At 44.8% G+C, this 25173-nt stretch overlaps 1 protein-coding gene across 11 annotated transcripts in view; it reads left to right on the forward strand.

The window, feature by feature from the left end:
* Positions 1–25173, forward strand: part of CUX1 (cut like homeobox 1) — a 263293-nt gene that overhangs the window by 229096 nt on the left and 9024 nt on the right. For 8 of the 11 annotated variants that reach the window (XM_071765215.1, XM_071765217.1, XM_071765220.1 and 5 more), the window contains one exon: positions 1052–2113. In XM_071765215.1, the coding sequence (XP_071621316.1) occupies positions 1052–1766 (715 nt within the window). In that variant the 3' untranslated portion in view covers positions 1767–2113. Of the gene's footprint in view, positions 1–1051; positions 2351–22149; positions 22287–22914; positions 22982–24005; positions 24119–24619; positions 24737–25173 lie in introns of those variants that run through there. The other 3 variants (XM_071765218.1, XM_071765222.1, XM_071765224.1) reach the window with 2 other exon arrangements.

A 25173-nucleotide genomic window follows, 5' to 3' on the forward strand; every position in this document is an offset into this window, starting at 1 on the left:
TTTATTCCATGATGCCTGCTGTAGTTGCTCAGAGGGACAGTTATTGACGTCAGATTTACAATACAGAAGGAAAAGTCCTGGTTGAAGTCAGAGGGGTCACTCACAACACTTGAGCAGAAGTGACCAGAAATGGCTTCTGTGCACAGAATCCTTGCTCTTCCATCCTGACCCCTCACCACACCATGGAGGAGGCCCCAGGACAGTCTGGGGTTTGCAGCCTTGCATCCCTTCAGGCACTGCAGGCTTCATGACAGGTGTCTGGCCAGGGAAAAAGAAATAAAGAGCACCCTGACAATATTTCATATTCTTCCAAGTGCCTTTGCAGTCACCCTGTGGGTTTGAGGGTGTGAGGGCTTCCCCTGGCCCGGCTCGGCACGGCTGTCCCCTCGCAGAGGCAAAATGGCCGTGTTAACACCAGGGCCTCGTGCAAGGCCCCTGTATTCAGCGCTGATGAGGCCACACTTCGAGTCCTGTGTCCAGTTCTGGGCCCCTCAGTTTAGGAAGGATATTAAGGTCCTGGAGCAGGTCCTAAGGAGGCAACTGGGCTGGTGAAGGGACTCGAGCACAGATCCTATGGGGAGAGGCTGAGGGAGCTGGGGGTGTTCAGGCTGGAGAAGAGGAGGCTCAGAGGAGACCTCATCACTCTCTCCAACTCCCTGAAAGGAGGTTGGAGCCAGGGGGGGGTTGGGCTCTTTTCCCAGGCAACTCTCAGCAAGACAAGAGGGCACAAGAGGTCTCAAGTTGTGCCAGGGGAGGTTTAGGTTGGACATTAGAAAGAATTTCTTGATGGAGAGGGTGATCAGAGATTGGAATGGGCTGCCCAGGGAAGTGGTGGATTCTCCATCCCTGGAGCTATTTAAAAAGAGCCTGGATGTGGCACTCAGTGCCATGGGCTGGGAACTGCAGTGGGAGTGGATCAAGGGTTGGACTTGATGATCTCTGAGGTCCCTTCCAACCCAGCCAGTTCTATGATTCTGTGATTCATAGGTGGACCTGGTAGAGCTGCGAGTGACCCCTGTCAGACTCACCATCCCTGTCCCCTCTCTCCTAGGTCTCGCATCCGCCGGGAGCTGTTCATCGAGGAGATCCAAGCCGGCAGCCAGAGCCAGGCCGGGTCGAGCGACTCTCCTTCCGCCAGAAGCAGCCGGGCCGCTCACAGCTCCGAGGGAGACAGCTGTGATGGCGTGGACGGAGAAGGCCCACCCGAAGGGAAGCCGAGCGGCCCGGAGGCAGATGAGTACAGCAATGCAACCACAAAGTCTCAGGGAGGGCCAGCGGAGTCGGCTTTCGAAGCGGGGGAAGAGGCACTGCAGGGCTCCAGGTCTTCGGAGAAAGCGGAGCCGTTCCAGGCGGAGAGCCTGGAGGACACCGACGACGAGGGCAGGCTCAGAGCACCACCGCGCCAGAGCTCCCCACCCGCGTCTCAGCGCTCGGGAGAAGCTCTGGAGACACTGCCAAACTCTGCCACGGAAGGGGATGCCTCTACCTCAGCTGCCTCCACCTCAGTCCTTACGGGGGAGAGCTCCTACAAGTCGAAAGAAAGTTCAGAGAAAATCTCCAGCGTGCCAAGTACGAGCTCGACGCCGGCCGCAGGCTCGCAGAAAGCCAACTCCCTTCAGAGCTTGTTCGGCTTCTCCGAGGCGGCGAGCTCCAGGAACACCCGAGACAGCTCCTTGAGGAAAAAGAAAGCGGCGAACTTGAACAACATCATCCACCGCTTGGAGAAGGCCGCGAGTCGAGAAGAGGCCGTGGAGTGGGAGTTTTGAGATTAAAGTCGCCCAACTCTGGAGAGCTGGGAAGTGAAACTGGACCTCTACTGGTTTTAATTGTGTTGCGCACTTAACCGCCCTGCGGGCCACAGGGCAAAAACGCCATAGGCCAAGGTGCATATAGAAAACAAAAAAAGGAGCGTGAAGCCCAATTTATGTTTGTGTTTTCAAGGAAGAAAACTGAAATGTGTAGTCAAAGCTTTTTTGTACCCTGAAGTGTTTTTATTATTGCCCTAAGTGATTTCCACAGTTTCGGGAATAACTCATACAGCTTTGCCTTGTGCCCTCCTCTTTGGTGTGGGCTTTAAAAAAAGAAAAACAGTAAAAAAAAGAAAAAAAAAAAAGAATAAAAATCAAACCCACATATTAAAAGGGGGCTTTTTATCTGCCATCTAATGGCTACAGAGCGATAATACACTATTATCTTCTTAAACCAGGAAAAAAGGGGAGATTTTTCAAAAAAAAAGAAAAAAAAAAGAAAGTTTTTTGTAGCTGTTCAGTTGCCACTAAGAGATTGCACAGTCAACCGACTCTAAACACACTAGTTTGGATTCCTACATATTTTCAAGAAAAGAAAAGAATCTTGTTGTTTGAAACTTTGAATTAAAAAAAGAAAAAACACATTTACTCCACATATTTTTTAACAAAACAAAAAAAAAAAGTCACATCAGGAAAATATCTTAATTTGTGGTAGCTGACTTAGTGTTTTCTTGTAAGTGAAATAGAATATTGACACGTAGTGCACATTGTTTCATAGCTTTAACTGATTCTGGTCTTTTGCAGACCAGAGTTTGTTTAATACACTCCATTTTAGGCCAAATCAGGACAAAAAAAAAAAAAAAAAAAAAGATCTGAATCTAGGTATTTTATAATCTGCTTTTTAACCTCTAACCACAGAGCACGCTGATCAGACCTCATATCTAGGAGGTTTAGGAGACAACTTAGAAACAAGCATGTACTTGATCATTTCACTTGGTTTGTAGTGTACAGAATTTTCCTTTCAGTCAAGTCAGATCGCTCAAAAAATGTTGGCCAGTAACATTTCAGCCTGCTACTTGGGGAACATATCCCAGAACCCGAAATATTCAGCTCACCTGGAGTCGACGGGAGCGTAGTTCACGTGTACGATTGCTGTCACACACCACTAAGAGGGGACTGGAGCTGCCTCAGATAGAGACCTTTTCCTGCTGTTGGTGGCCATTTACTGACTCTCTTCCCACCACGAGCACTGATTTTAAATACGTTTTAGTTGTGGGAAGCTTATTTTTTTTGCATGGATAAAAGAGTACATGGCAATGACCAGATGGGCTCTGACCAGGAGGGAAATAGCCCAAAACTCCAAACCAAAACGTTCATGCTCTTGAGTCCCAGTCTAGACCATTCTGCCCTGCAGAAATCCAGCCTTTTTCCATGATTTTATGCACAGGTTAGGGCTGATCAAAGTACAAATCAAATTCTAACTTGTCTCTAACTCCTCCTGTTGTCTATATGTATATGCGTGAGCATAGAGGGGTGTGGAAGGATGTGTGTGAGTGAGTGTGTGCGTGCAATTTTATACGTCTGTGTATTTTCTTACGTACTTGTGCACACATAGAGTGCATTACTGCCACCTTTTTTCAATAAGCTGTTTTATCAGTTATGGCTTCTACAAGTTTGCTAATTTAGACTCCTTTATTGCCATATCTTTAAAACTAACAATAGATGATTTCGGAATATATATATATATATAAATATATATATATATAATTTTTTTTTTTGCTTATTTATAGGTGCTGTATTTTATTATCTGATTGTTAGGAAGGGATGAAAGGGGGCAAATATTCTTTAGAGGGATAGACTGCCGGCAGTATTGGGTATAATTTACAAGATGTAGTTGTCATACTGTATATTATTGATTGAAGACTTTTTGACCGTATTGTGTATCATTGAACTTTTGTCTTAGGTCAGCATCTTTTTGATGACACTTTAATGGTGCATTCATTACTTCTTAAGTTTAATTAATATTACTTTTCTGATTTTGGGGGAGGGAGGGATGGGGAGAGGAGTTCCGACTTTAAAGGTATGTTCCCAATATTACACCTCAGTGTGCTTGTATTAATTCATTAGTAGGATTTTTGACTGTAAGATGTGAAACCACATTTCTTGCATGATGTTTTAGAACTTATGTATTTCATTTACAGTCTCTTTAACGTGCAACAGCAGCACTTAGTGCAAGTTTTCACAAATTAAGAATCAGTACACTAAAACCAATCCTTTTCATGATTGAGAAAAGAAGGCTCTAGGAGGCTGAAAGGCAGGGATTTGTTTCCTATTTTGACTGCTAGCTGTTTCAGGATACCTCCTTGGGGAATTGGGGACTTGTGATGCAAAACTAAAATTTAGAAACAGAGAGAGCAACTGCCCCTTTTCTGTGATGAGCTGAGGAGACAATTTGTCCTAACAGACCCCAGTGTATGGCAGCACGTGCTGGAAGCAGCTACAGCTTCTCACCTGGAGTGCAGTGTAGTCCACAGGAGTGGCCAGCGTGGGGAACAACGTGGGGAAGCAAAGTGTTTCACCTCTCTGTACCTGTACAGTGTCCTGGTTTGACTTTCAAAGCACAGCTCCATCCATAAATGCACGTCCTGGTAAAGATACACATACCTTACTACAAGTCATAACGAGAGGTGTCTTCAGCCACGAAGCAAAACTTCTGACTGCAAGACACAGATTTTTTTTTTCCTTACGTTTTTGTTTTGTTTTGGTTTTTCTTTCTTGTTGTTTGGTTCAGGTTGGATGTTTTTTAATTAATTTTAGGCAATACACTTGCCAGTCTGTTTCTACTGTCCTTGTCTGCTGGTGTGACATCCAGGTGCTTGATGCAGTCAAGTGGTTACTCTCTGCTTTCTCGATAGTGAGGGTTTTTTTTTTTTCTGTTTGACGATTTAATTTTATTTTTTAATTAATATTCCCCAAACTGTTCTTGTGCCTGTGTCTATATGATTGCATTCCATGATGCTTACTGAGAACTCTTGCTGCACTGTATGACAGCAGAACTGTATTCACAGGCTGAACACAAATGCAGCATTTAAGGTCAATCTCTCTTCTTAATAAGCAATACGTAAGTGCCTTGAAACTTATATCTTGTTTGTTTGTTTACTTTTGTTTTGCTTATCAGGTTTCCACTAGTTCTTTAGGATTCTTTAGCATCTGCCCAGTTTTTAATGCTGTAATGATTTTTAAAAAGCATATCTGTAGCTTGCCCTAGAGGAACTCTTTCTTTTATAACACTAACTGTTAATTCTAAGCTCCATTATTCCATTCGAATCATGTAATTTTGCTGGGTAAAGACAGCATTCATAAGTCAGAAGTCACTCCATCCTGCCAAGAGATGTCATTGGTATCTATTATAAAATTATCAAATAAAATGCTGTCAGTATTTCCTATATTTTTGGCACTTTATTAATGGCTTAGCTCCTTTTGTTGTTTCATATTTAATGGTCTGCGTTGAATGTGGATTAGCCTGCTGAGATGCTCTTGGGGTGACCCAGGCCATCCTGCCAGGAGTCACTTTGGGTTCCTTAGTGACCACCTTGTTTGAAGGCACAGACAGATGAACACCTTCAGATCGAGCTCATAGGGTTTCAATCTCTTCCCAGCTGTTTGTTCCTGATTTTTAGCCAAGGTCACAGCTGCTTTTCTGTTTCAGTGGAAAGTAAAATGGATTAGCTTGAACTACTGCTGAGATTCTCTTGTTGGAGATGAGTTACCTACTGCTTTCCAGACTGGCAGAGACCTCTGCAGTGTAGAGACTGAACTCCAGCAACACTTAAAGATTTTAGCCATATTCCTGATCAAGTTCAGCATTTGAAAGTAATGCTCTTTGCTCTTGGTAAAATGTGTATTGGAATACCTTTTTTTTTTTTTTTTTTTACTTCATTAAAAGAAAAGGATAAAAAGTTGGAGAGGAAATGCCAAAGAGTAGCATGGTGGCTTTTTACCCTTTTGGGTCACTGATTTGATAGGTAGGAAAAAGGCATTATTTAGGCAGGTGGGATGTGAGGCTCATCTTGGTGCAGTCACTGATGGATTTTCTTTTCCTTTTTTTAGGTAAAAGCACAGATAGTTTTCAGAAAATCTGTAATGCCAGAGTCTTTTTTTTCCTGAGGTTCCTGAAAAGCTTTTTTTTTCTTTTCCTTTTTCCAGTTCCAGACTCTTATTAAGGCAGTGAATGAAGGGCCCAGGCTATCTTAACAAATACCTTTACAATTCAGGTAAAATTGTTAGATTTTCTCTCTGGATAGTTAAGGAAGAAAAAAAATTTAATACTTTGCTAAAAGCAGGAGAGGAGTATCCCTTGGCAGAGGAGTCACACAATGCAGTTGTCAATATACTCCCATTTTTGAGGACACAGATTTCAGGCAACAGAGTTGCACAAGATTATTTGCAGAAATATATTTGATTACAATTGCTGTTAATGCCCTAAAATCTGACCATTTTATTGATTCATCTCTAAAATACCTATAAATAGAGCCACTCTTGAAAGGAAACTGTATGAGTACACTCTGTCCATATCATGAATTAGTGAGACCTTTAGTAACCAACTCATCACTCTAATAGGAAAGATCTATCTTACAGTTAATAAGAAGAAAAATATTACGTGCCTTTCTCATTAGGTGAAAGATCTTTGTGTTATTTTTATGGAACTTTTTCATATGGGAATAGTGTAGAGAAAGGGGGTTCATGAACACAACAGAATTCTATGCAATATTCTCTGATCCAATTACTTAAAAGTTGCTATTTTTCAATCCTTTTCATGGAAGAAATAGCAAGTTACAGAAGTGGATCATTCTGGTGGTAATTCAAACTGCAAAGCTGATAAATTCAAATAAAATAGGATTGAGGGAAATCTGGCAAAATAACATAATGAAATAATGGAAAATGCTGAGCAGTGATTGCAGTCCCCACTAGCACAGCTGTGGTCAGAAGGCTGTAATTTTCCATCTTAAAATTACTAATTTCAAGTATTCTTAAAGCTTATAGGAAATAAAAATGCTCCTTGCAAAAACAGGGCAGGTTAGAAACAGGAGAAAAAACCCCAAACTGAAACAGATGTGGCCATATATAAATTATGACAGTGCACAAAAAAGTCACTGGTTTTGAACACTTCTTTGCACTTAGATCCAAAACAGTTTCTTTAATTGCAATGTTGCAGTAATCTGGACAGTGCCTTTAGCAAGGTTGCAAAGAGATCAGTAATCTTGGCAATTTGTTACAAACAGAAAGTGCAGTGGTGACACACAGATGGAGGGCACTAATTTTCTTTCATTTGTGTCTCTTTCTAACAAGTGAGTTTCTTAAATGATCCCTTCTTTCCCAGTCTCCTTTTCCTTGGATATTCTCTGTCTCAAAGCCTCTGGGTATGGCTGGGCTGGGAGCGTTTCTTGAAGACTATCAGAAACTTAGGAGGAGAGGAAGAAAAGTTGGTTCTTAGGTGGGGGCTGGATTTAATGTTCACTAAAACCAAATCAATCCTTTCCCATCAGTGAGTTGCAGTTCTGGCCCTGATGAGACAAGCTGCTTATAGCCTCAAATTCCTAAATTTACCTTGCACAGATAAAAGAGCTGCAAAGCAGTACCCTCTTCACCCCTGTCTTGGGTTGCTACTTTCCCCTTGCACTTTGTGTTGCCCCACTGTTTGAACTTCAACATTTTCTTCCTTTGTGTTGCATATACAATCAACCTATATTTTAAAAAATTAGGGAATTTTAAAAATCTGTACAACCAAAATATCATTATTATTATTATTTTCCCAGCGGTTTCAGTTCTTTCCAGATGGTTTTAAAATGCAAGGAGAATCAGTGGCATGGAAAGCATGAGATCTGAATTTCTTTTCTGGCTTAGCTGCCTTAGTTTGAAAAGTGGCCTAGTTGTCCCCATCTCCTTCACGTATGTATTTCAGCTCTGAAATGTAAAAGTATTATTTCCAAAATCTGTTCTTTCCTCCCCCATCTCTTTTATGGGATATATTGACTATGCCATATATAAAATATAGTTAATAATGAACTTTATAGGAAGAAAAGCCCTTTGTGCTATGCCTAGGGACTGATTTATCCTACATGACCAGGTCATGTACTGTATCTTACCCTGTTAATATGCAAGGATAAAAAAGTTTTATCTTGTGAGATGAAATCTATCATTTTGGAGAAGGTCAGTGTTAGGCCTGAGCACTTAATTTTTCAAGAAGCCTTAAAAATAGGTATGTGAGTGGTGGTGCCACCTCTCTCCTTAGGGATGATTGCCCTGCCAGCCAGGTGGTACTGTGGCATATTTAATACAAGTTAGAAGTTGTAAGGTCATTTTCCAGCTGGAGAAAGTAATTAATTGATTTTTTATTAGTGAGCCTCCTCACCTGCATCCTCTGGTAGAGCCAAGAACTGATGGAGGCATCAGCCCTGCTCTTCCCAAAACCTGGGTGCTCTTTCTCAAGCCCATAAAGCCCCTGACTGTCTATGAAGTCTGTGTTTCTGCAGCTATTCTGTGAATGAAAAAAAAACCCAACTTGATCTGGTTCCTGAGCTTTATTTTCATTGCTATTCACAAACATGGTCCTGGCACTAAAGTGCACTAAAAGGAAATGTCTCCTTTTAAAAAATTAATAAGATTAGTTTATTTTTTCCTTGCCCAGCTATTCTCCGAAGGACAATTGCTGCCATTTTTCAGGCTTGCTTTACTTATGCTGATGTTAGGAGAATTTTCCACAGTACAGTATATTTCTCTGTATTAAAACTGTCAGTTTCATAGCATCATTTCAGTTTCTTTGTCTTTTGAAACAGCCAAGTGCAGAGAATGAATTCTGAACCATAACAAAATAGTGCAGGAAACAGCAAAAAGTAGGTGCCTGAAGTCCCCGTGACGTCGTGTCTTTCACTTTTTGTTTGAATTTTAGAGGTTTTTGTACTACACAATAACAATCTTAGTCCAAAGATCTTGGGGTGAAGGGTCATGCCAGGAATTTCCTGCTGTTGTGGTGACAAACCTGCTCTTTGGATGGTGACTGTGGAATTCTATGGTTGTGTTCAGAGCAGGAATAACGGCGTGGAGTTGAGTTCTCCTCTCACCTCTGTGCTGGTAATTAATATGCAGGTTTAGGAGTTGTTAATTGTGTCATAGGTACATGATTCCAACAGGGAACTGTGGTCTTAATGGTGCAGCAGGATTGCCACAGCCAAATTCATGAAATCATTTGGGGTGGAGGTGAGAGAGGGCTTAAAACCAGTCCCTATTCTCATGCATTGAGGATGCATTTCCCCCTTGTCAGATAAATTCCCTGTTGTAAAGAGGGGATTATCCATCTGAGAGATCAGACTAGTCAAGACACACAGGTTTAGCTAATGAGGAGAGGGAAGATCATGTTCAGAATACATAAAAATAATTCCAAGGGTCTGAGATGTGCAAAAGCCAAGCAATTTGAAAGGAAGGGTCAAACCTCATCCTGTGACAGATGGTCTGTAGGTTTTGCTTTGTTATGGCCTGCAGGAAGTTAGTATGCCAGGTATTTGCACATGAAAAATATATTCTGCTTTATCTACGTCCAGGTGGAAGGTGAACAGGGAAGATATCTGCAACATACTTAAAACAATCACAAAAACAGCTGATCAGTAAATCAAGCCAAGTATCAACTGAAAGCACACGGCTCTTCCTAAGATGGGAATTCAAGTATTCTTAGAAGACAGAATTTCTTCTTAGAGCTAGAAATTCTCTGTTCTGCAGTTCCTCTCAGAAGGCAAGTATCTGTTTTCAAGAGAAGAAATAAAACTTGGCACTTGGCTTGCTCTGAAGTACAATCTTATCTCCAAGTTAACGACAACACATTTTTTACAATCAGTCTTTCAATCAGGCTTCTCTGGCTTTTGTTCACTTACATTAGACCCTTAGTGATATTTTAGTGTATTATTTATATGTGGGTAAATTATTACTAGCTTTAAAATTGTTTCCAAAGTACCTAGTTTACCTCGGGATGCTAGTACAGGCTCTACAGGGAATATTTGAGCACCTAGTTCATAAAGGAGGTGTGTGGGGAATAAGCAAGGTCACATCTGTCTTGTACTTTTTCCTTGATCAGGGCTTCCATTTCCTTCTCACCTCCTCTAGAGAGCTGGAGATCACGGAGCATTTTCTTTCTGTAGGAGAAAGATTTTAGTTTAGCTTGAAATTATTTTATTTTCACCCAGTAGGCATGGCATCAAAATCCTGTGTGTGTTACCACGTCTTTCCCTGTCAAGTTTTTAGGTTTGGGTTGGGTTTTGATTTCTACTTTCCTGCGAATTTTCCTATTTAACAAACTTTCTATATTTGGAAAGCTATGTGCCTTATTTCCTAAGCTCTTCATGGAGAATAATCTAAAGCACAGTGATCTCAGAGCCACTTTTCATTTGGGTGGGGAGAGAGCAAGCCCTGATGGAGAAGCATTTCTGTGGCCCACCACGAGCTGCCCCTTGGCTGACGAGCACTTCAAACACTGTGCATTAAATCTTTTGTGCAATAGAAAATCTCATTCTGCTTTCCAAGGGTTGTGTCCCAGCTGCCAGGCACAGGCGAGCGTGAGCTCTGCTTTTCGGAGAATTCAGGTTCCTGGGGTGGAAAAAAAAAAAAAAAAAAAAAAAGAAAAGAAAAGAAAAAGGGGAAAAAAAAAAAAAGAGAGATGCCTCTGGGTTGGCTCCCATGGTGGGGGCTTGGGTGAGAACATCCACCATCTCCTGGCAGCATTGATGCTCATAAGGCTCAGTCTCACCTGGCGTCCTCGTAGGTTTGTGAGCACCCACCAAACACTCCTGGATTTCAGCCACCGTGTCCTTTTGTGCCATCAGTAAAATGTGCTGGCTTCATTCCCATGCCCAGAACCAGGTTCTCTCTGGGTGCTGAGGCACTCTAAAAGTCACTCCAGTTCTTAATTTGGTTTGGTAAAGATCAGGCTTGCACCCACCAGCCCCCTCAGCCCTTACCAGTGCTTGTGTGTTGTTTTTCAAGCTTGCTCTCTCTTACAGCATCATAAGGTGAAATATATAAAGGTGGTTTGTAATTAGGAAAACAATCTGATATTTCCTATTTATGAGATTAATTTTAACAGTTTCTTTTTTGAGGTTTGTTGTTTGGGTTTTTTTGTTTCTTTGTTTGACATAAACACAACAGGAGTATCCATATCCCCTGAAGGGCCATTGGAAAAAGTGTGGGCTGGCCTAGCCATGAAGCAGGGTGATGATGGCTTCTCATGGTATCCATATCACTGTGCCCCTGTTGTGTTTTCTAGAGCAATCATTTTCTTTTTGTTTTTTTTTCTTTTTCTTTTTTTTTTTTTTGGGTTTGTTTTTTTTTTTCTAAAGTATTTTATCTAAATGCCTAATAAATAATATTATTTAAATAGTTTTAAAATAATTTAGGACTGAGAGTAAGAAGCCTCCGTTGTGAGGGAAGAGATTTAAAATATACAGAGAGAGAGAGAGAGAGAGAGAGAGAAAATACCCTGAGCCTCCTAGAGCCTCTACTGAGAATTTCATGAAGATGCAGAGCCCCTTTGTCAGAGTACATTGTGATTTACTCAAGAGTGTTAATTTAAAATGAGAGACTGGTTTCCTGTGATGTTCATCTTTTGTTGGCTTATGTTTGAATTTCTAAATTCAGAGCTGATTTTCTTCTTATTCAAAGTTGGTCAAGGAAAAGGAGAAAAAAAGAAAATGAAAAAAAAAAAAAGGAAAAAAAAAAAACAAAAACCAAAACCAAACCAAAACCAAACACCTTGTGCGGCAGCAACTTTTCCTGGTGTGAACTCTGGAAAATACACATTGTGAATTGATCTGTGACACGGAGGAGTGGTTTAAGTTTTCTTGCAGTGTGGAAACAGGTTTGGGAAGGCTTTCCCTGGCTGGGTGACCCTTCCAAAGGGTTTGAGGTGGAAGCCAAACCAAACCCCCTCGTGCTGGAAATTCCCCCTGCACGAGGGACGGTGCGAGGGGCTTTGGGTCAGCACAGAACCATCCTGCCCCCCATCAAACCCAAGAGGGGGGCAAAGGTGGTGGGTGCTGAGCTGATTGCAGGGCACATCACCACTTCTGTGGATTTGGAAGCAGATTTGCACTTTGCCTTTCAAGGGTGTCCCACTAAAAAAAAAAAAAATCAGGTGTATTTCCCACGCGAGGTTCTTTCCTTCCGGCATCGTCTGAAAGGGAAAAACCAAACGCAAAATAAAACAACAAAAGCCCCGTTGTAACTATTGGATGATCTCTGTGAAACAAAAGGTTGTTCCTCTCAGAATACTCTATGCATTTCTGTGTGGGAAAGTATTTGCTACCATTCCTTTATCCAGAAGTGGGCACTGGCTCGCTGGGAGTGCTGCAAGAATGTCAAATGTACCAATTCGGATGTTGATTCCAAAGCAGATGGAGGCTGGCTTGGGGGGGGAGGGAAATTTTTTCTATTTTTTTTTTTTCTTGTTTCCCTCATATCCCTTTTCATTTTTTTTTTTAATTAAAAAAATTAACTCTTTGCATTTGTGCAATAACTACTTGCCATGATAATGGGCAGACCTTTGAAATGCCCCGACTACTAACACAGCACAAGATGAACTCAAACAGAAAGTGGTGTACTTTTTCCTGAGAACTTTTTTTTTTTTTTTTTTTTTAATAATAAGCTCAGTTTCTACCCCAGTGTATTGTGGTGTCTTACATTTTTAGCAGTATTTTATATTTTTTCTGTAACGCACTAAGTCTTAGATGTTTTTAGAGCTTGTTTGTTATATTCACAATCACAGATTTAAAAGAAAAAAACCACAAAAAAAAAAAACCAACCAAGAAAACCACACACACACACACACACACACACAAAAAAAGATCCTCACAAAGACCCAATTGACCAAAAAAAAAAAAAAAAGAAAAAAAAAGTGTCATTTTTTTTGTACAAGTAGCTTTGAGAAGCCCACGTTGTGTTGCTGTGACTCATCTTTTGTAACATTTTATTTCTTGGTATTTGTTTAAACATAAAAGTAAGAGTTTATATGGCTGGCAGTAGCAGGGCAGTGCTCCCTCCGTCAGCAGCCTGGCATTGTTTCTTCTGTCTTTGTTTGGTTAGCCATATAATGTTTGTTCTCAGCACTGTACAACGGTCCCTATATGATATGGAGAAGCAATATCACTGTATGAAACTCACACGATGTATTATTATTATTATTATTCACTAGCACCCTAGGTGTGATAATTGAAGTAAATATCTTTTATACAAACACAATGACGTCTGGGCTCTCTTTTCTTAAGGTGAGACCTGAGGCCAAGCAGCAAACATTTACATTGGGGCTTCTGATTTGGCCCACTTGGCTGAGTTTGCTGGGGATTCGTGTTTGTCCTGGAAAATTTCCTTTTTTTTTTTTTGTGTATCGATTTCCAGGGGGCGGTGGGGGGAATGTTTTTGATCCTTTTGGTATTAAAATGTCAGATTTCCAAACTGTTACCTTTTTTTTCAGTGACATTCAAGTGTGATGGTGCCTCCTGCACTCAGTGGGAGGTGGACACCCAGTTTCATGGGCTGAAAAAATGTATTTTGGATCTGATACTGCATGGGGAATTCTTCTGAGCGTTGTAACGATAGATTAGCTAATTCTAAAGAATTAAAGACACTGTTTGAGGTCAGAAATGCTTTACATTAAAAAATGTAAAAGGGTTTTCCCAAATATTTCTTCAAGGTTTATTTTTACAGCTAATTTATATGAATTCCTCTTCTAGTGCCTTATGAGATGTTGTTCCTATAAACATGCAGAGGATTTACAGAGCCCAGAACTTGAAGTTTGGTGAGGAAGAGATGTTATAATCCATCACTGGAATTACATTTTTTAAGTAGTAGAACTAAAGCTCTAGCTTGAATATTTGGGGTTTAGGTAGAGCATTGTGTGTGTGTGTGTTTGCCTGTGTGCTGCTGTTTTACCTGGTGTGCTCCTGTCTGGTTTTTTTAAATTATGGACTGAAGGTTGATTTGGGGGACCTGCATTTCTCTCCATCATCTGCAATAAGTGTTTGTGCATCTTTTTCCTACCAGGCTGTAAGCTCATCTCTGCTTTGCCTCTTTGTAGCCTGAGTTTCCTGTTGCCCAGAGTGTGTTCAGTGTGGCACAAGGAGTTTTGAAGGGCCAATTTTGGAAATTTGGTGTCATTTTGTCCCAGAAAAATCTGGCTGGCTGGCTTGGAGACCTGGGAGTTGGGCTGGGCTTTCCCTTGTGCAGCAAAGCCCAAGTCAGTGTTTGTGTCTGATGTGTATCTTGGCCAACTTTAGCTTTGATTAGACCTGCAGGAGGGGGTGGGAGGCTCTTCAAAATGTATCAAAAATGCTATTTAATGCCTTCATTTCTTTATAAATGTGTTTTCCACTTATATCTGTGACAGGTTATTCCATGTGATACAAAGGTTCCAGGTTTAACATTTTTTTCCCCCTCCTACTATTTAATGATTGGTTTAACTGTTGATTGCTGTAAATGGTGTTAGCTTGTAAAATTTGACCCTCATCAATTTAAGCTTGATGCTCAATATCTACTTTTTTAAGTGCTGTGACTCAAGTTGGTTAATTTGTATATTTATAACCTGCACTTTTCTTTAGGTGTGGTGGTGTTGGCACTCAGCTCCTAAAATCACACCCATGGGCAGATGCAAAAAATGCATTATCCTTGTGAAAGCACAGGGCTGGCAGAGAAGAAGCTGGAGAGGGTTCTCACAAGTTTACATCCAGGATAAAACCAGCCTGTTCTCTCAAGCCTGAATCTCCAAAAGTTTGGTTTGGGGAAGTTAGGATGGCAATGAAAACCACAAAGATGTATTTCAGAAGTCAGGAACAGATACTTGGGGTCTTCCATGGAGATAGTTGGATTTTTTGTGATAGATTCATTAGGAACCTCTCAAAAGGGCACAGAAATTCTCTTTTTCAGAAGGAGAAGTGTGTGCTCTCTGTCCCCATAGGCTCATACTGGTCAGCACTGGGCCATGCCTGTCTCACCACTGTTCTGCTGGTAAATAGCTGCTTCTGGAGTTAAGATGCTGTAGCAAGGATGAGTTTTACATAGGAAATATTACAAGCACTTGCTGAGGTATTGAGAGAAATCTTTGTTTGCCCTGCCCTTGGGTGCAGGGATAGCTTAGCACCCAGTGAGCACCCCAGTGCTATGGGTCCTGGCCATGGGGCTGCTCCTGCCCTGCACTCAGCTGGAGAAGTTTTGTCTTCCAGAGGGAAGGAAAGTAATTTTTCAGGTGGCATTTTCTTCCCACCAGGTCAGGACATACTGTGAGCAGCTGCCCTTGTGCTTTTGGCCCCCACTTCTTCCCATTTCAGACTGCTATCATTTTCTCCTAAGGATTTCTGTTTTAATGGAAGTGGTTGAAGAAATTGTGTGCTTGCCAACAGAGGGCTTCAGCAAACATCATTTGATTACAGCAGAGCATTTTATTTTCTTTTTGCTCCCAGCTATGGGAAACTGATAAGAAAATTCAAACTGTTTTCTTGAACTCTTCCTACTTACCCATGTAATTATCTTAGTACCCTTGGAAATAATCTGTTCTCCTATGAAATCTCTCTCCTTACAGGGAGAATTTATTAAGCAGCACTGTGTTTCTTTGCTGGGGGCTGTTTATTTTGGAGTGGCTGGGCTAGGAGGAAGGGGAAGGAGAAAATGTTCCAACCTTCTCTTCCCAGCAGGCCCTCCAAATCTATCAAGAAAGAGGAGGGGGAGGGAGAAGAAATCTTTATTGCATCTTCCTTGCTGGCAGAGAAACCCAGGGAGCTGAGTAGTGAGGGTTGGCTGTAGGGCACTCAGCTCCATGGGGTTTGGTAGCTCAGTTTGGGCTTCCTCAAAGTTACTTCTAGTGGGTGCTGATAAAAGGAGCTCCAGGGAACTCAGAAGGATGCTCCTCATGCAGGGTACTGAGCACAGGTCCAGTGAGAGACCTTTTCCCTCTGCTCCCAACCTTTTGTCACTTGGGCAGATGAAGTCTCCAATTTTGCCCTCTGGTTGCTGGATGTGATTTGCTTTCTGCTGTCCCTATTTTTCCTTAACTTTTGGACAGCACCAAAAAAAAAAAAAAAAAAAGTGAAAATGAGAAGGGGTGGTTTTGCTGCCATCACTGATGCTGGGCCCAGCCCCTGCCGTTAGGACATGTTCTGCATACATCCCTGAAGGAGGTCACTGGAGGTCCCTGATGTCTTCTACAGCCTCATCATTTCAGTCCTGAAGCTTTTCCAGGGCTGGTAGCTATGGCTAGAGACTTGCTAGATTGTGCTAGGAGTTGCAGGGGGCATTAAAGATGTCATTCCTTCCATCTCATCATCTGCTTTCTTTTCTTACCCTTTATGGAAAGGTTGCAGAAGGTCTGGTCAGACAATAATCTTGTGCCAGGTACACAGGTGATAAACAAGGACAACCTGGTTGTTATCCCTAAGCAGTTGGAGGCTGAGATGATTCCCAGATTAACATCATCCAAGCATTTTGGCTACTCAAGAGCTCTTGGAATTGAGTGACCTTTCCTCCCTCTCTGGAGATTTCCCTTCTTTAAAATGTCTGAAAAGCCCTGTTCTTGTGTGACTCCTGTGGTGCTGATGGGATCTCTGGAGCACATGATTTCCAGCATTTTTATTCAGTCTGGGGAGATTTCTGAAAAAAATACTCACCCTTTGGGTGATGGTGATGTTTCTTCATTGCTTTGTGGCAGGTGAAGTGGACCTCAGTTGGGCTTTTTGCTCTACAATCTGCTCCTCAGCCTTTACCTCTGACCAGATTCACCTCAGACAGGACTTGGCTAGATTTGAGAGACAGGGCTCTGATGCCTTGTAGAAAAGAAATGTGAAATCATTCCCTCCTGCCTTGTCCTGTTTCTCAGCCTACTGACAGCTCAGTGGCCCAAAGGAAAAGGGTTTTGCACCAGGACAGGTGGAATGGCTCCTGTGGAGCTCTGGGCCATGCAGAAATGCTCTCCCACTCTATGAAAGGGTCAAGATAGAAGCAGAACCATTGGGATGTACAACACCAAGAGGCCTTGGACAGCCTTCCTGTTGTAGGAGAGATTTCAGCTCAGATCTCTCTTCTTTGGCATCTTCATAGACCAAAAAGAGGACAGAGAAAATCACCTGGTTCATCCAGGACTCAAATCTGCAGTTTATGGGGTGTCCCACTCATCCCTTCAGCTACAAAGCAGTCATCATCTCCCTTTGATTTTCCTGGAAAGGGAGCAGGACTTCGGGCAATAACAGAACTGTCTCTTCCAGACTTCCTTAAAAAAATAACTGCCAAGTATTTCAAGAGCCTGAAATTGTGCCTTAATTTGTGTATAAACCTGGGAGCTCTGGCAGCAGGTAGAACTGGAGGTGAGGCTTTGTTGGCTTGAAAAGGCTCATGGGAGGTAGATGCCACAAAATCTCAGCACTTATTCCTGCATGGGGAAGAAACCATTTCGACTTCTAAGTAACTCAGTCATCAACCAGAGTGGTCCAGCATGGAGAAAGGTGAAGGAGCTGGAAAAATTGCAGGCCCCATGGCAAACCCAGATTCTTGCCTCTTCCTTTGGCTCCTGCTCCTCATCCTGGCAGAGTCACCAGTGTTTGTGTTGAGGGAGTCTCCAGCTTCATGCCTGGGTTTCTCAGCCTTCGTGTCAAGATACTCCAAGGTGTAGTTATCTTACCATCATCTTCCTTCCAGTCAATAAAACAGTCTGAAAACCTTTGAAGTAGAGGGATTTACTGCACTTCACTTGACTTCTGAGAGAATAGATGTTCAAAGCAAGCCCCTAGCATGCCACATCACTTCTCTGCTTGTTTTCTTTTTTTTTTTTTTTTTTACAGTTATGTAAATCCACAGAGGCCAGACAGTAATGGAGAGAGATTAAAAAGTTACCACCAGGCAAATCAGGGTGTGAACTTGCAGAGCACCAGTTAATTTGCAGTGTGTGCTCCTACCCTGGGGATCCCTTCAGCAATACCACTTACCTCTCACTTCCTTCAGGCTCAGAGGATGCACATGAGCAGCTACTCCAGCCTGCTGGATGTGTAGCAAGTTACAGCCCATCTCACCCCAAGGTGATTGCTTCATCTGTCTGTGTCCTCAGTAATCAAGCCACCATCTTATGGAAAGATTGCCTCTCGTTTATTTATGTCTGGCCTTATAACTTCAAACTAAGTTGCTTGTGTGTCTTAATTTTCTCCATCTGTGAAAACAGATGCTGTTTATTTTGGATGATTTGCCAAGAGAGTCCAATTGCTGGGGCTTGTTCTTGGAGGCAGAGTTGCTGTTGCTCTGTGGCTCGGAGTCTCGTGGATGCTCCACATCAGCCCCAACAGCTGCTGGGCCTGGTGCTCCCCACAACCCTGTCCATGGAAGGGCTTTTTTTTCCTCAATATTATAATAGAATCATAGAATGATAGAATTTTCAGGGTTGGAAGGGGCCTTTAAGCTCATCCAATTCCAACCCCCCTGCCATGGGCAGGACACCTCCCACAGATCAGGTTGCTCAGAGCCCTCTCCAGCCTGGCCTTAAAAACTTCCAGGGTTGGGGCTTCCACCACCTCTCTGGGCAACCTGTGCCAGGGTCTTACCACCCCATGAGGAAGAACTTCTTCCTTACATCCAATCTAAATCTTCCCTCCTCTAGTTTGAATCCATTCCCCCATGTCCTAAAAACATCCTAAAAAGTCCCTCCCCAGCTTTCCTGTAGCCCCTTCAGACACTGGAAGGCCACAATAAGGTCTGCTCAGAGCCTTCTCCTCTCCAGACTGAACAACCCCAACTCTCTCAGTCTGTCTCCATAGCAGAGGTGCTCCAGCCCTCTGAGCATCCCCATGGCCCTTCCCTGGGCACTTCCCAGCACATCCATGGCTTTCTTGTGACAGGGGCCCTTGTAATATTCCCCAGAAGTTTGCTGATGTGCAGCTTTGGAGGAGCACGAGACTGATGGAGCTGTCCATGAAAATGTGAGGTTCACCCTCAGCTTAGGACTGGTTTCCCTCTTCATGAGACACCTCTGTGTCTCACCTCACAGCCTCTCCTCACATTTTTCCAGGCACAGACATCTCTTGGCTGTGTCATCCTTGGCTGTGCTCCCCAGGGTGTGGGTTGGAGGTACATTTAGACTTCCCAGGACAGAAATCTTCTTTACAGCATCCTCTCTGATTTCTTTTTCACCACTCAGTGAGTTTGGGGCAGCATGTGATGCTTTTCAAGAGCCAATATTCTTCCTCCTGACAGACAATCAGTCTTTGAAGGTGCTAGCCCGAGTTCCACCTTTAGCAGCCCAAGTTCAGGCTGCCCTGGGGACTTGCTTATCACCCCTGATTGTTGTGGTTGGTTTCTGCCAAGCCCCTGGGACCCTGGCCACAGAAACTTCTTTTAATGACCAGGGTGCTATTGGCTGGGCCAGATGAAAGCTTCAGGGGTTTAGAGTCAGTGTCACAGGGAATTTAAATGAAGAAAACTCTGATCAAGGAATGTTCACCCAGCCAACTGCTCTCTAGGAACTTCCCATGAGATCCCTGCCAAACTCCTGGTCCAGCTCCCATCTCCCCTGCCACCTCCCCAAGGACTCCCAGGATGCTTTTCAGTGATACTTGGGTATCATCATCTTATTTTCTGTGTATCTGTGGAGCTGACAAGGAAAAAAAAAACCAGACTTGTGCCAAGCATTTTATTGCTATTTCCATAGGTCAGTGGCAATGTCAGGCCTGGTTTCTCCAGTGCCCCAAAAGTCAGGGACAAAGGAGATTGAGGCTAAAGACACATGGTTCAAAATCCCAGTCTCACCAGGGCTTCACCTTCTTTGTCCCATTCCCTTCTGCAGTACCTCTCTGTCTTCTGCAGCCTTTGAGCTCTGTGCACATCTGAGGGGTCAGAGCGAGGGCTTTTCCAGCACAGCAGCTTAGGGAAGACAAAAGCAGATTTTTCTTTTGCTCCATTTCAATGCTGGAACTGACCTCTCCTCCTGGGAGAGGCTTCCACCCGCTGCTGGAGGTGAAGGGTTGCTGGCAGAGAAGTGATGAGCTTGTGGGTGGCCACTGGCCCTTGGAAAAGGAAAGTTAAGATTAAAAGAATAAGAAAAAAAAAATAATAAAAAAAAAAAGCCCCAAAACAACAAAAAAGAAACAACTGTAAGAAGGGGTACTGAAGGGAGATGGAGATGAGCACAAAGTTTCATGAATTTTAGCTGCTTTCAGCATCAGACAGATGCTTCCAGCCTTTCCTCTTTTCATGGATGGTCTGTAGAAGACTGGCAAGTGCCACAGCAGTGGAACCCAAGGGAAGGAAGGATGTGGCTTTCTTTAAAACTGCGGGTTATAGGTTTCTTTGTGACCCTTTTTTTCCCTCCTAAGCAAAACTCAGTCCATCTTTAAGAAAGAAAAAAACCCAAAAGGCTCATTTAAAAGAGCAACTTGGGAGCTGGGCTCCTCAGGTCTCCTTCAGCAGGATGCCAAAGCTCAGGTTTGGGTTTTTGGGGGGCAGGGGGAGAAGCAGGGAGCACGTCCTGCCCTACCCAGCCCTGGGCTCTGCTCCTGGGATGCTGCAACCTGGGCACAGCACCAGAGCCTTTGCACAACCCTCAGTGCTGCCTTCTGCAGGATGGGACCCCCCAGCCTGTGCTTGGCTACTAATAGCTTCCCAATTACGTTTAAATGTCATTGAAGGAGTCAGCCAATTAAATAATTAACCGTAGGGAAGAGGTTTGCTTCTTTCCCAGTCTTGCTCATGCAGCTATTTTGCATCAGGCCAGCCAGGGCTGGGGGAGCAATTCCCCATTTCTGGGGGAACACTGACCTCCAGTGGGGCTGCATCTCTGTGCCAGCTGCTCCTGGCTCCCTCCCCAGCTTTCAGCTGGGGCCTGGGAAAATGGAAATAGTTGAGGGGGTGATGGTTGGAAAGAAGGTGTGTGTGTCACCTCCCTTTCTCTGCAGGCAGGCTTGGTCCCTTGGCAGTCACACAGGAATGAGGTTTCCAACAGGAAATTGGGACTAGGGGACTGGGACTGGAATTAATGATCTTTAAGGCCCTTTCCCACCCAAACCACTCTGTGATGGTGCTGGGGATGATTTTGAGCCCCAGCCAAGCTTCCCAGGCAAGGAGCCCACTCTACAGCCAGGTCTGGGGTGCATGGGGCAGCTCCCATCCCAGCAGGACTGTGTGAGCTGACATTGGGCACCTTGCACCCCTTGTCTGGAGATTTTGGAGAGGCCAGGAGGCCCTGCAGGGCTCCCCAGGCAGCCTGGGTGTCTCTTGCTCCCTGACTGGTGATAAATGAGGATTTTGTTATTTTCTTCGGTTTTTGGGGGGGGTTTTTTCTTTTTTTCCTTTTTTTCCCCTCCAGCCTTCTGGAATTCAGGGTAATAATTACACCAGGAATTATCAGGGAGGGACTGGAACAGCTGGGATCTGAGCTTTCACCCACCTGGAAGTGCAGGCAGAGAGGGATGGACCCCACATCCCCCCAGCTGAGCCTTGAGCTGAGCACTTTGGGGGTTTTTTTATCAGCCAGGCAGAGGCTCAGCTGCTGCTGGCAGTGAGGGAAAAAGGTGACACAAGGAGATTTCTGCTCTGGGACACAGCCCCCTGCTTGCTGGCTCTCTGTGTTTGGGGATGGGTTTGCAAAGGGAGCAGGGGGCTGAGCCTTTGGCTGCCTGCTGGCCCCAACCCCTCTCTCCTCTGCTCCACATCTGGGTTGGGATTATCCAAAGGGAACACAAGGGGTTTGTTCTGTTCCAGACAGCACCTGATGTGGTTTAGGGCAGAGGTTTTTACTCCAAGGGGGGGGAGGATTGGAAATAGGGCTCGTTTGTTGAAAATTGGCTGAGTGGTGATGCTGGGGGTTGTGCCTCACCTCCTGAGAGGTGTCCCCCTCCCTTCTTCAATTCTCTGTGGCAGCCATCTGCCCCGTGTGTTCCTGTCCCATTTCTGCCCCATTACTGGGGATGTGTCACCTGGAGCCCACCTCCACCACACTAAGTGCAGACCAGACCCATTGGTGGGCTCACATCCCACTCTGCCCAGCCAAGATGCTGCCAGGTAGCCCTGGGCCACCAAAACCACCTTCTTGATGCATTAGAAGCAGCTGGGACAAGCAACTGCCCCCTCACCTTGCCTCCCTCCTGGGCTGGGAGGGACTGGGGCTGCTTGGGGACAGCCCTGGGGACAGCATCACCAAGGGGGGCTGGACCCCTGGTCCCCTTTGCCTGGAGCAGAGCAGGGATTCCTGGCATGGTCCCTCCTGCAGCACCCAGAGACAGGGAGACCAGGAGTTGGCTTCAGTGCTCCGGGTGGGGGCTTCTCAGTGTCCCCTTGGCAAAATTTGGGATTTTTCTTTCCCACCACCCCCCCGGGTGATGGCCCTGGCTCTGTTTTGCAGTGCGCTGTGCAGAGCTGCAGATCCAGGTGACAGAGGCCGTGTCCACCCTGGCTGGGCAGAAGGAACTCGTTGCCAAGCTGGAGCAGGACCTCAGCACCATCCAGGCCATGTCCACCCTGCACCGCCCCGATGCAGAGGTAACCCTGAGCCATGGCCCTCCCAGCAGTGTCCCCAGGGGCTGCCCATCACTGATGGAGGGGACAACACCAGCCATAGGGGTTGTTTTATTACCTCTTTTTTATTTTTTAATTTATTTTATTTATTTTATTATTTGTTATTATTTATATTTTATTATTTATATTTTATTATTTATTATATTATTTATTATATTATCTATTGTATTATATTATCTATTGTATTATATTATCTAGTGTATTATACTATTTATTATATTATTTATTATATTGTTTTGTTTTATTTATTTATTTTTATTTAATTTTTTAATTTATTTCGTTCTTTTTAACCTTTCTTCTTCTTCCTTTCTGATGACTCAGCCAGCAGAGGGTTGCACCCTGCCCATGTGATGGGGCCATGGATGGTGGTGGTGGCATCCAGGGACCATCCAGCCCTCCCTTCCCAGGGAAAGGCTGGGATTTGGGGGTTGACCACCAGCCTCTCTGTGTTGTCTCAGGATTAATCCCTGCTGGGCAGCCCAGGAGGCTTTGGGTGCTGGGGTGGCAGCAGCACCCAGGAGGGGTTTGCTTTGATCAGGTGTCTTTGGGTGGGGTGGGAAATATTTAATCCCTTTCTTCTTGTGCTGCCCAGGGTGCAGCCATCCCCAGCCTGGAGAAGATCCCTGAGCCCATCAAGGAGGCCACAGCTTTGTTTTATGGTGAGAGATGGGGCAGTGGGCATGTGCCAGGCTGAGCTCTGTGCTGAGCTGCTGAACCCAGGCTGGACCAAACCCCCTGTGCTTTAATTCCTGCTTTTTCCACACCAAAACCCCTTCAGAGCCAGGGACCTGAATATTTCCTTCACACTGGCTCCTGTGCTGAGGTCTGCAGGAGAGAATGAATCAAACAAATAACAACACTTGGCTCCTCTGGAAGAAAACTCAATTCCTTTCTTTTTTTCCTTTTTTTTTTTTTTTTTTATTTTGGTTGGGGGTGTTGTTGTTATTGTTTTGAAAGGTTTTGAAAAGACAATATCACAGCAACAGCCCCACCAAGGGAAACAACCTGCAGCCACCCATCCTGCAGCTGGTTGGGTCACAGCCTCAGGGAAAGGTTTCTCCTTGGCCACGGATGCTTCCCAGGGCTGGGAAGGCAGAGCAGGGGGGGATGGCACCAGCAGAGCCCCATCATGATGGGCACCCAAAACTGGGGCTCCTGGGCATGGCAATGTCAGGGGTGAGCAACCTCTGCTTTGCTGGGGTGGCTGAAAGAGGAGAAAGAACAAAATGGGGGTGGCTGTTTTGTAAGGAGGGGATGGGGAAAGGAGAGTCCCTGGGGAGGAGGAGCTGGGTTGTGCCACTGGCTCTTTTCTTAGGGCTACTTTGGGAAGCACCAAATATTGGCTCTAAATAACATGCTTGGTTGTCCCTGGGGAGTGAACCTGTCCATTCCCAGCATAAAACTCAAACCCCCAAAACCAACCAAACAATAAACTAAAATAGTCCATGTAACAGCTCAGTTGTCTCCCCAAGTGCCCACGAGGTCCCCCAGGGTTGCAGGGGGGACCTTGAGCAAAGCCTGCTTGCCCCAGGGAGGATGGTGTGGGGATGGTGGGGGGATGGTGGGGGGATGGTGGGAGGATGGTGGGAGGATGGTGGGAGGATGGTGGGGGGATGGTGGGGGGATGGTGGAGGGATGGTGGGCATCTGCCAGATTGTGTCTCATGCCACACCTTGTCTGCAGGTCACCCCCAATCCCCTGGCACTTCCTTCCCTGAGGGACAGGTGGATTCCCTCCTCTCCATCATCTCCAGCCAGAGGGAACGCTTCCGAGCCAGGAACCAGGAGCTGGAGGGGGTATGTTGGGTGGGCAGGAGGGGCTGCAAGATCTGCAGGCTGGAGGTGGCTTCTTGGATGACCTGTGGGGAGTTTCTTACCAGCACGAGGCAGGCAGCACCAGGGCAAGCAAAGAAAACCACACTCTGCTCTTTGTAGGACCAAAGCCTTGCTTGGTCCATCAGTGTCCCTGTCACCTGGCAGGTGTGCTTGGCCATCTGGCATGGTGCTGGGGATGCTGTAGAAAAAAAAACACACAGGAAATCTGTTTTGGGGTAAAAACCCAACAACTCTACAAATTGAAGTGCAGGTTGGCTTTACCCCTCCTGTAGAGGTCTCAGCCCAAAGCCACCTTGGCTAGGAGAGTTTTAACTGGGGAGCAATTTTAATTCAAAGCTGGAGGAGGTGGGGGGGAGAGGATTTGAATTATTGAGTGGGGACTGAGCCCTGGTTTGGCTGCACCAAATCACCAAATCACCTCCTCTTCTGCCTCCCACCCCTTGCTCCCCCCCACCCATGCAGGAGAACCGCATGATGCAGCACACGGTGCATGCACTGCAGAGTGAGCTGGACAGCCTGAGAGCTGACAACATCAAACTCTATGAGAAGATCAAATTCCTGCAGAGCTACCCTGGCCGGGTGAGTGGATGGGTGGCTCTCCATCCTGGGGTCACAAGGGGGGGACAAACCCCAGGCATTGGCTGTCACCCACCTCGTCCCAGAGCATCGGGGAAATTGCAGGTTACCCACATGCACCTTGCCTGGGAGGTGGGGAATGGGAGATTTTTGGGGTGAAGAAGGGTGCAGAGCTGTGCCTAGAGGAGCAGGGACCCAGCCCCTCTGCTGGGAAGGACATTTTTAACTGTGCCAAAGGATGTCTGACATCTTTGATGTGGGAATCTCAAAAGAGCTGCTTAGAAATCTCTCCAGTCAAGTCCTGGATGCTCCCGCCTGACCAGTTAGGAAGCAGTTAAACTGGGACCTCCTGAAATAAATCCCTGCAGTGAGAGGCTGAGAAAATTCATCCTGTCAAACCTATAGGTTTGTTCTTCACTGCCTGGAATTCTTCTTGCCAG

This window comes from Heliangelus exortis, chromosome 21 (genome assembly GCF_036169615.1).
Source record: "Heliangelus exortis chromosome 21, bHelExo1.hap1, whole genome shotgun sequence".
In the NCBI taxonomy this organism is placed as follows: domain Eukaryota; kingdom Metazoa; phylum Chordata; class Aves; order Apodiformes; family Trochilidae; genus Heliangelus; species Heliangelus exortis.